Consider the following 11757-nt stretch of genomic DNA (forward strand, 5'->3'; position numbering starts at 1 on the left):
TGGATAACTGATGGTAGCAGCGATGTGGTAATAATGATCCAGCTCTTAGCTCATTCTGAAGATGCCACTGTTTACTAACCTCTGACCAATGCTAATGCTTTGGGTTGATTAGCTAATGGACCAGTGCCTGAATTTGTCGAAGAAAGGTGACCCTAATTCAGCAGTTGCATGTGTCTTGGATATATTTATATTCACACTAGGGCTGTCAAAATGAACTCAATAGTCGTGACCGGTTAGCTCAGTTGGTAGAGCAGGCGCACATGTGCAGAGGTTTATTCCTCAACGCAGACGGTCCAGGGTTCGAGTCTGGACCGTCTGGACTCTCTAAAAAAATTGAACTTGAAAAAAAAAATGTTAATGTTAAAAATGTTAACGCAAATTCCATTCAACACCAGAATGTGTCAAGTGATGACCCCCATGCACGTTCTGTGATAAAGCTCCATAGTTTGGGAACTCAGGAAGCTGCAGCAGTAACGTTGTGGACAATGTTGCCAACTTGGCAACTTTCTCGCTAGATTTGTGTCTGAAAATGTGATTATGTGGACTTTGCATAGAATTGCTTGTTTGTTTTTTCCCAATAAATCATGATATGTAGCCTATTTTAGTGTAAATATCAGCCCATCAATAATACTGTGAATACTTCTAATAACAATTACAAGTAAGGGTACTCCTGTGGACATAAATCAGAAGAGCCGGTACTCAGTACTGCTGAGGCGCTGTAATGGACAGAAATAATGACGTACCGTTCAAATGATGCTGGCAGCATCTTGAACTCATCACAGAAACCTCTTTCTGAATTGAGTTGTGTTGGTTGGCAGTGTAGGGAAGCTTGAACAAGCAGCTGTAAGATGATCTAACCCTCCTGCAGCCATGTCATCTTCTACCGTCCTGATTTTTCGCCGCAGAGGGCAGGAGGCCCTGCTAGCTAGCTTTATGAGCTGTTAGAGACCCAGACGCCATCTTGTAAATGCCCAATTAAATGAACACAGATCAACAGGGACTGCAAAACTGCCCAGAAGGAACCATAAAATCTAATAAGAAGGGAAAGTTTAGAGCATAGGAGGCTCTGCTGAGGATAATTGCAGCTGGGGAATTCCCTCTGCCACGCCACTCCATTCCTAACCCCCCGCTCAAAATATCAAGCTGGTACTGTGGAGCAGGAGAGGCAAGAAATTCAATTTCTCACATTTTCATTCAGCGGGTGATAAAGTGAACGTGGGCCTCATTGGTCCAGCTCCCAGCTGGATGTTTTCACCCTGAGAAATATGGATGGAATGAGGAATGGGGCTGTCTGCCGCTGGCCTGGAAAGATGATTATATGCTGCATACATATACAACCAGGTGCCGTTACCTTGAGAGCCTGAATAAATGAGACGACAGCTAACAGGAGCTGCTTTTGCTTTGCCTTATACTATGCAACACAGGCATGGCAATGTAGTTTAATTTCTGTGGTGGACACAGGGCAAGACACAGCCAGTGACAGTGGCAGACCGCTCATATTGCTTGTTATACATTTAGAACACAAAGTGTCACACATGGCATACAGAACAGGCAGCACAGACACAGAGAGAACCAGAGGAACAGGGAGGGGTCGCCTCTGCACATCTGCACGCCGTGTTAAGGGAGAGGGGGAAAGACAAGGAAGCAGGGGCCCCAGGAGACTGTGATTCATATTCTCGTCCCCTCTCTATGACACACACCCAGCTGTATGCAGTCACACCGGTCAACTCACAATCGAACTGGAGCTGCATGCTGCACAATCCATCTGATCCCTCCGTTCAATGTGTGTGTGTGTGTGTGTGTGTGTGTGTGTGTGTGTGTGTGTGTGTGTGTGTGTGTGTGTGTGGTGTGTGGGGCCTAATACTGCATCAACCAGAAGAAGGACAACAAAGAGAATCTCCTTCAGTATTGAGGATAAATCTTTTTACAACTTGGGTCTTATTTTCACAGCTTTGGCCATCCTTCTTATGATCAATAATAAGATTGTACTATTCAAGTGAGTAACTGCGGTCTGGGAACACAGACTTTAAAGATACAGTTTGAAGGTTGTACACAGAGAAAAACAGAACTAAACTGTAGTTGACATCATATAAACAGAAGTGCAACACGTGTGTGAAGGTTCCCTGGCAATGTGTCAGCTGTGTACGTGCCTGTGTTACCGAGGACCCTAAGTGCAAACACAGTGGCTAGGACACACAAAACAATTATTATTACCCAGAATGTCTTTGGTTGTAGTAATGTTATCGTTACCGATTGAGTTTCCCTGGATGCGGAGCTTCGCCTCCAACACGACAAATAGACTACAGTTATTATAACAATTATCACATTAGGAGGCAGAGGAATAGCTAAATATTTAACCCGCTGATCAACAGAGAGACGGACAGTGAGAGAGAGAAGCCTAACTGCTAAACTAAAGTAGCTAACAGAGCTGGGGAACAACTGGGGAATTGGCGAGAAAGTCACTAAAAGGTGATCGCTATGAGTGCTTGAGTGAATGAGATATGTGAGAGAATATAACAGAAATAACTGCGTCGAGCTACCGAATCAAGATGCTATCAACACAGAAGCACGTCAGCACGTCAGCCAATCAGGAGGCAGGACAGCAGAGCCAGCGTAGTTTCATTCATGAAAGCGGAAGACACTCCATATATCCATATCTTGCGTCCAATTTGGTGTTGAAGCCTGTCAGACTGAAGATCAGATGGCCTATCGGCGACCCTTGAGTAACCACGATTGGATGGTCTAACTGATGTGTGCAGAAATAATGGCCAAACCAACAAAATAAGACCCAAGTAGTAATTAACCCGAATTATCCTTTAACTATCATTATTATACACAGAAAAACCACAATGACATAACTCTGCATAAGTATTAAGATGTCACATACTGTACATCAGTGCCATGCATTGCATTTGGTGTATGGGACCTCAGCTGAGGAAAGAAATCCCATTATTATATAGTAGTTGCATTAGTGGAGAGCCGTCAGCACTTTCTGGACTCAGGGGTCCAGGTAGTTTGGCTCAGGATTGATTGCACAGTGAAAACAATCCCTCTTCTATCTGTCCTTCACTAGGCTGTGCACACTGTGTCCTGGAAACAGGCAAAGAAATGTTGGCATTGAGATACAAGTTGATTTCTCGCATTGCTGCCAACCCAAGCTGTGGAAGTAAACAGTCTGTCAAATTGCTTTGCTCATCTGTGACAGTGTAGGGTCTAGCATATTGTTCCTTCATTTATATAAAAACATCTGCCAAAACCAGTTGGAAGACAAGCAAAGACCATCTGTGTATCAATATTCCACTGAAGATTGAGGATGAGTTTTGGAAGATCTTTGTGAGAAATACTGTACTCCAAATGCTCCAGGGCTTGGTTTCTCTCTGCCCCACGCAGAAAAACACAATGCAGTGCAGTTTTAGAATCCAGGGGAAAATATCATTACGATCCTTGGTTGTCATGGTGTTTGTATCCCTCAGGACTGTGAAAAGCAGGCAATCACTGGAAAGGCCCAGAGCCAAAACTCTTATCCCACTGATAGCACTGCTGCTCTAACTGGTCCAGCAGTCTGTCCACTGAGTCCTCTTTGTTCTCTAGTTTCAGGTATCGTCTCCCACTGCCCAGGTCCAGCCGAGGCCAGCTCCGGCGCGTTTGCTCCTCTGCAGCATCCACGGCCTGCCAAGGCATGTCGACATAAACCTGTGAAGCAGCTTCTCTCCGTGTGACTGCTAGCTGATTTATGTCTCCTTCCTCTCCGCGTGTGTGGAGTCCATCAGTCCAAGCTATATAAGGCTTAGTCCTGTGGCTCAGACTGTGGCAGCGCCTCGGCTGGACCGCTGGGACATCCCCCTGGTCCAGGGTGGACATGGAGCTGGCAGACAGCAGGCAGCTGTTGGCAGGCTGCTGACCCCCGTGCTCAGCACCGCACTGTGTGTCACAGTCTGTTTGACTGGAGTTACATGAGTTGGAGTGGGAGGAGTGGAGGGAAGGCGGGGGCTCTGACTCCTGGTGGTGGAGGGCTTCTGTCTGGAGGACAGCTTGCTGGTAGACGCTGTCCTCCGCCCTGTCCTCCTGCTCTCTGGGCTGTGTGGTCCGGAGCAGAGGCTCCGAGCTGGCCAGCTGCTGCACACACAGGATGTTGAGATGGGCAGCTGGTAAACTGTTGACCCACTGGTAGTGGTTGGCCATGTAGTTGGCTGCTGCTATTTCTTTAAACTCGGCTGAGGGAACAGCCGCCGACACAGAGCAGATGACACTGCGCATCTGAGCCAGCAGCATTTGAGTCTCTTTGTCCCGGTTTTCGTACAGGACTGTGTTGGCACATATGAGGATGAAGAGCCCCACCCCCATGATGACCGGTCCCAGCAGCTTCATCCGCTCACTGTGGACCAGGCTGGCTGAGGACAGGAGGCCCTTAGCTCCCAGAGTCCAGCCAGAAGTCTGCGACTCGGAGATACTCTCCCCCTCTGCAGCTCCCAGGATGGAGGACCTGGATATCCGGTAGGGCCAGTATCCAGCCACGGCCAGAGCCGTGCCAACAACCACCACCAGGACCCCCAGCACCAGGAAGGCTCCGGGGATGGAGCGCATGCGAAGCTTGCCTTGGATTACCCCGTCCTTCTTCTTTCGGCCTCGTAAGGTGAAGCGAGACCTCCGCGGGAAGGGAGGGGAAGCTGGAGCAACACCTCGGGCCTTCTGGGTCGTCATGGCAGCAGTCAGTCCAGAGCTTCTGCTCCTGGCACACCCCGTCAGAGGACTATGGGAGGGAGGGAATGTTAAGAGTTAATCAGCTATACCAGTGTATCTACACATTGCATCTATTAACTCAAATACATACGAGTCTGTATCTAACGGTGTATAATACATCAGTCAAAGCCTAACGTTTTTAACTTCTCTAGAAACTGTAGATCTGGACAGGCTTTAATATCTAAATGTGTATTTCTACAAACGATTGTGATAAGGCAGTAGAACAGTCTGCACCTTCCATGTTGGTAATAAATCTTTAGCCTTTGAATGTTGTCTCTTGGATTGGTTTTTGAATGGAATTAATCAATCAGTTAATCAAAGGGAATCTTTCAAGGATCCATCTGCTGTAAAGAAAGGAAAGAAAAGAAAAAAGAAAGATGTTCTGAAATCTTTTGCAAGATTGTTTATCAGTATTTGTCTGTAGAACTGTAGAAAATATTGGTAACGGTATGCCTGAACGATTAATGGAATTCAAATCGATATTGCGATGTACTAGCGATGTACACAATTTTCAATCTCAAAAGTGGCAATTTATTTAAATGCAACAAAATGTAACCCAGCGAGGGTTGGAAACTCGTGGCCCCGTGGGCTTTAGGTGCCCTACGCTGCCCTACGCTGCGCGTGACATATGCCACTGAGAGCAGAAGAACAAAACTACTTGTAAGATGCCACGCGCAAGCTTTAAAGCTTGCAGTGCTACTGTGAAAATGCTTTCAGTAATCCATCCTGTTGTAACAGTGTGTGGTCGAGCGAGAGAGAGATGGTGGGTCAGAGCAGACAGCTGTTCAGCTGTTGTTATTTTCCATAGATTTCAGCATATGATTAAAGTAACATTATGCGTTATAATATCCCTTCACGCCGATATCTCAGAAACACAGTAAATCCCGAACTGTACATGAACGGAACATGAACGTAGAATGACAGTGTACAGTGTGTGTTTAGGTTATGTTACACTTGATGTTTTTATTTTTCTATTTTCCACTGTGGCATTTCCTTTAGATAAAAAAAAACCTATCATATTCCTTTCATTGTATTTTAAAGACTGCACTTTAACTTAAAGTGGAAAAACTAACAATTCCATTAAGAACGGACATGTTATAGGCTACTGTTTCAGTCTATAATGTGGACATTCGCATATGAAAATAACTAATTAGAAAACCTATTCTTTTAATAAAGATTTGACCTTAAAGAAATGTTTCTTAAGCTTTTAGCCAGAATTAAGGCAAACAGTAAAATAAATGAAAAGCATGTTGAAATTGGCAATGTACCAAACTAAAACAAAAACCGTGATATGAACCAAACCGTGAATTTTGCGAACCGTTCCAACCCTAATATATATCAATACATTAATTTGTTATCCAAAGTAATCATGTTGGAGTTTTTCCTTAACTTAGTGATAAAGAGAGACAATTACAATGAGGACATGTTTGTACTGGAGATAGATTTCTTTCGTGTGTTACTGAAAGAAGCAGATAAGTGTTTCTCAGACTGCTTGATGTTGCCTTCAATAACATTCTCTACCAACCAGTTCTTGTGGTTTCCATGTTGTATCTTAGTCATGATCTGCAGCTAAATTTACCCTGGCGAGTTCCCTGACAGAGCAAAGCCTCTGCACCACTCAACTAGAAGCAAACATCTGGCTTTAGAAAAGGAGTCTGCTGATACAACCAAATACTTTCCTTCTGTAATGCAGTTTATCTGTCATCATGGCACACCAGACGTGGATGCCTGGAATCCAGGCGTATTTAGCCCTGTCTTAACTCACTTTGGTCACCCATTAGTGAGTGGCTGTTTACCTTGCACAGTTCGTTTTCAATGTTGTTGACTACTAAAAATAATTAGAGTGAAACTCCTCGAACTGTTCCAAACCTTCAATGTCTGTGGGGAGCTTGTAAATCAAATTAGGTACAAACTAAAGAAACACTCGCACATGTGCTGTTCTTCTGGAGATCCCACATGGTCATAAACATGGAAAAACTGTTTGTGTGAGGTCCTAGGCATGTTGCACTGAGAGTAAACTGTCAGACGCCTTACAGCTCGCTCATTTCTCCTTCCTCCGTGTGTAAATATTCCTGTCCAGATGAGGCTGGGCCTCAGCAGCTTTAATCAAAGCTTTTTAGATTTTTTTTTTTAAGTTAGATCAGTGGTCCTCAGACGTTTTCTGTTAATCCCCCGTTAGGAGCCAAAAAAATGCCTCCAAACCTAGCAAAAATGAGACTGTCCTCCCTGAAAAATGCACACATAAGTGGTTTGTTCCAGCAGGATTCTGACCTGTATTTAGGTTTCTAGTGACGGCGCCCTCTAGTGGCCGTAGTAGTTCTGACGGGAGCAAAGCAGGAAGTAAGGTGAGGAAGTAGAAGAGCGCCAAATGTCCTGGTAATGAGGTAGGTTGGGGGGGGTGGATGGGTCAAAGAAACTCAGGACTTTCACCCAGGAGACCGGGGTTCATGTCCCATTGGAAAAGAAAAGGAAACAGAATGGGGCTGATTGCCTGTTGCCCCACTGCAATTTGATTGGCTAATTTGCCAAATACTGTTGTCGTCAATATTTCGTAGTTGGTAGAGGTATTCTTTTAGAGAAGATAGTAACTGTGGTCACCATGAACCATCTGGATTATCTTATGGCGCTTACCCACTGCTAGTACCGTCACTACTGGAGGCTTTCTGTTTGTTTGTTTCTTTTGTTTTCCCCAAAACCGCAGAGGGTGGGAGGTGGGAGAGGGTTTTTGTTCTTGAATTTGTTCTGTATATCTGAATAATAAATGGTGCTAAAAAATAATAAAAAAAGAAGAAGCTGGAGGCAGCAAAAAAAACACCGCTGGCTAAACAATTTAAAAATGGCGGGTTTGTTCAGGACACCCCCGTCTGTCGCTAGCAATGATGACGCAGTGATTAGTGACGATTCTCTCCGACCAATCAGTAGTCTGCAGGTTTTCACGTCACCTTTTGGTATCGGCTTAGCTCAGCTCGACGGAGGTGGTACTAAAAAAAGTACCTGTTAGCTAGTACTAGGTAGTTTTTTTGCATAATGGAAAAACAAAAAAGGCGAGTAGAGTTGAGGCGAGTCGAGCAGGTACCATGTAATAGAAAAACACCATTATACACATAAACACCTGGGTGGCCACCAGTAACCACTGGCTAACTGCTAGCTTGTCAGACGATGCTGTTTTTGATGTGTGTGTTATTGGAAGGGGATGGTACCGGGTCAAGAACAGGGGTTGCCGCATAGTCATAAGTCAAGAAAGAAATTGTTAATTTCCCCCATGGGAATCAATAAAGTATGTCTCCTTTTTCAAAACATCTGGATCACCCCCTGGTGGCTGGCTGCAGTACAGGTCATGAGCCATGCCCCCTCTATGTTAGTGGATAGGACCAAACAAAAAGAATCAAAGTACACATCAAATAAACGTTTCCCAAAGATCATTTTTCTGATCAGTTTGGTTAAATTAGTTATTTGATGCTATAAAAACAGGGGAAACGTCATGATTGACAGCTATGAATGACTTGCGTGTGATATGTGGGGCGTGTCTATGGGCGAGACTTAGATACCGCAGCTCCACCGCCCGTGTTTGAAACTGTTCCCTATCATGGAAATAGTTCCCTATATAGTGTGTTTGCCATTTTGAAGCGGTGTTCCAATTCTCCGGTTAACTTCATTCACCATATTGTCCACTATAAAATACCCACAATGCACAGCTAATTTGAGTGTACATACTGTCGGTATACGATCCGTTCTGCCTGCACGATCCGTTCTGCACATGCGCAAGATAATACTGTTTTACGTATCCATACGACCTGCACGATCTGTTCCACGCTAGCCTATGGCTAGCCTCCACAGGGAAGCTAACGTTAGTTTAGCTAACAGCTAATTCGGCTAACCGCTAGCTGACAGCTAGATTCAGTCTAAAATAACGTTAACTCAAACGTAATGGGAAAAGCAGGCTACAGCTAAATTAAGACTTCACAGTAATAACAATAAAGACAAGTATTGAGTGATTGTATTTTAAATGAGCACAAGTAAAGTAGAACTGACGTAACAGCTGTTATATATGTTAGGTGTTTGTTATATATGTCAACGTTTATTTTCAAGTTTTATTTTGAGGGTCTTTTAAAGTTATTACATGCTGTCTCAGCTAGCAGTTAGCCGAATTAGCTGTTAGCTAAACTAACGTTAGCTTGGCTGTCGACCGGAAGCGTGGAACAGATGGTGCAGTGTCGTAAATCCTCGTACAACCGCGTATGCGCGAACATTTTGCGCATGTGCAGAACGGATCGTGCAGGCAGAACGGATCGTGTACCGACACATACCATGTACCCTACATGTTACTCCCGTATCCCACAATGCAACGCGGTCGTGTTTTCCCAGAGGAGAAGAAGAAGTAGAAGGACCCGCGGAAACTGAAAAGGAAAAATGGAGCAGACTTTCCTTTCTAAACAGTGGAAATGTAACATATAACATACTGTATATAGAACCTTTTACTTTCCTCCTGAGTGCTCCTGAGTTTGTTTCAGGGACTTATTAGACAATAACCGGCACATCTACTGATACAACGATGTGTTCTCAGTGAGTGTCCGAAATCTGGTTCGGTTGTTCCCTATATACTTCACTATTTAATAAGCACTATATAGGGAATAGTGAGGGAGGGAATGAGGGAACGGTTTCGAACACAGCTTATGGCTCCAAAATTACAAGATGGTGGCGCCCGTATCCGGGAGATTTTGGCTTCACAGGAGGAAGTGAGACGCGTCGGCCATCTTTAGAAACAGTCTGTGGTCAACAAGTTGTCATTTCAGGATCTTTGGTATCTTTCTGAGAGGATTACCAAAAATGAAAACAGCAGGACAACAAGTTAAAATGGAGCAAACCTAGCTAACGTTACCCAAACTGACAGCGCATACAAACGGGAAATGTAGCAGAACAAGTATGAGCCCAGAGGGATTACCACCTGTGATAAACTGTGTGGGAAATGTGAAATTATATAAAAATTGTGTAATTTTTTTGGTTTTCCATGTGTCCAAAGTAATAGTTGCCCCGCCATTTTTCCACCTAAAAACACCACTGCATTGACCCATCATCATGCTGTCCATCTGTTTCCCAGCAGCAGAGGATGCTGGAATGGAGCCAGTTCACTCCTGGGAAGCCACAAGTTGTGCTTCACGATGAATAGATAAAGTGTGTGGAAAAAATGCGTATGATAACCTTACAGCAGGCTGTGGAAGGGTGGAACCATAGGCTACTATAAACATGTCTCTTTTTCTTCAAGCAAGCCGCGGTTCTTTTTTATGAAGCCTAACAGAGGCAGGCAGACCCCTGAAATCATCTTCATCAAGGCTTCAGTTGTGGAAAATCAGAATATAGGCTAGCTTATTCACTCGACAGGAATAAGGCGTTTTATCTTTACCTTAACGATGGACTGCCGCGCCGTGCCGAGCCGGACTACCTCCTAAAACTGTGTCTGCTGTATGGAGGGTACACACAGACAGGAATGTGTCTGACTGACGTGCCGCTGCATTCCTCTACAACACAAACACACACACACACACACACACACACACACACACACACACACACACACACACACACAGTCACTGTCATTCATGAAACTGAAAGTCCCAGTAATAACCGAGTTGATGTCATTCTGCAGTGTGACTGCAGCTGAATGTTGAAGTTCTCTGTGATTCTAACCCAACAACCAGCAGCGGGGACTTTCGGAAACTTGCCTGTATTTCTTGGATCCTGTTGCAGCTTGTTCATAGTTGGAGAACACATAACATCCTGATCATTTTGGGATGAATAGTCTCCATGATGTGCACGACCCAGATGTTAACTCTATTCAAACGCTATCATAGGCTACGCTGTCTTCACCAACTCCTCCGGACTGTCCGACAGAAAGCTCGTTTCTTCCCGAGAACAGTTAAATTACGCAGCGGACAGCCCCGCACGCATGGCTCCATGGCCCCGCTCTGTAGTCTGTCTGCGCTGCGGCCGCCAGCTTCAAATGGACCAGCAGTCAAGCAAGCTGCAACTCCTGCAACACCTCCGCTCTAGAATACACTGTGTTTTTCAAAATAAAAGTATTACCAGTGTTGCGCTGAACACCCCCTCCCCCCTTCGCGTTTAGAGCATAGACTGTTTAGAGGTCTTTACCAGAATCAGTAAGTAAGTAAGTAGCACGAGGAATTTGCCATGGTTGTTGGTGCATCTATAAATATATTAAACACTAAGGGACCGTTTGGTATTTATGGAATGGACCACCGGAGGAAAAAGGGGGGGGGTCATGTCTTTTTATTTTCTGCTGAGGGGAGGGTCATCCAACATTTTTTAGTCTGGGTGGGGGGGTCACCCAACTTTTTTATTCATGAAAAGAGCAAAATTTCAAAGTGGCTTGTTTGGTGCATATTTATCCATGTAGCTCTCAGTCTCGGCCCCCTAGCAGATGGTTCTGACCCCATACGCGGAGTTTGCTGGGGGGGGGGCAGGAGGAGCACTGCCCCCCTGGTGGCTCAAACAGGTAAATGCATTGTTTAAAAAATGAGTGGAATAATTACATCTGGCATGACCAGATATTTTATAAATATCTTAAATAACACAAAACAACTAAATGGTGGTAGGTAATACATTTTTGGTCCGTGTATCATCCGATCATTTGTTTTTGTTTTCACATATGAAAACGAAAAAACGAGAAAACAACTCCTTTTTCCGTTTTTTCATTTTTTTAGAAAAACGAAAAAACGAAATTATGACTTGATTTTTGGTTTTCCCGTTCTTGCACAGAAATCAGAAAAACCACTTGATATTCCGATGTTCCCCTGTGGGCGGTGCTAAATCTGATTGGCAGGATATGCATTCATTGTTTTTCAAATTAAGATTTTACCCACACTGTATTTGTTACCCTGTAAAATTAATAGTCTATATGTAAAATTAATAGTCTATATGCATGCCTTTTGTCACCCAATTATTTGGCTTAACTCACTGAAAAAAATCTATTGAAATAGCCTAAATATAAACATGTTCACG

The 11757-nt window shown here is 44.2% G+C and overlaps 1 protein-coding gene across 2 annotated transcripts; it reads right to left on the minus strand.

The window, feature by feature from the left end:
• Positions 1-1391: 1391 nt before the first annotated feature.
• On the minus strand, positions 1392-10753 carry tmem200b (transmembrane protein 200B). 2 transcript variants are annotated; one of them, XM_031279075.2, is made up of 2 exons: positions 10461-10753; positions 1392-4750 (listed from the first exon to the last, which is right to left on the minus strand). In XM_031279075.2, exon 2 carries the CDS (start codon positions 4699-4701, stop codon positions 3493-3495), a length of 1209 nt encoding a protein of 402 aa, XP_031134935.1. In that variant the 5' UTR covers positions 4702-4750; positions 10461-10753; the 3' UTR covers positions 1392-3492. The 2 variants fall into 2 exon arrangements, with proteins under 2 accessions (XP_031134935.1, XP_031134936.1); XM_031279076.2 differs by lacking the exon at positions 10461-10753 and adding an exon at positions 10142-10256.
• Positions 10754-11757: the final 1004 nt, after the last annotated feature.

The sequence above is a fragment of the Sander lucioperca genome, chromosome 16, assembly GCF_008315115.2.
Source record: "Sander lucioperca isolate FBNREF2018 chromosome 16, SLUC_FBN_1.2, whole genome shotgun sequence".
Lineage (NCBI taxonomy): Eukaryota > Metazoa > Chordata > Actinopteri > Perciformes > Percidae > Sander > Sander lucioperca.

Bases quoted from the DNA above. Each gene is read 5' to 3' on its own strand.
- tmem200b (XM_031279075.2), bottom strand. From the start codon at position 4,701: ATGACGACCCAGAAGGCCCGAGGTGTTGCTCCAGCTTCCCCTCCCTTC.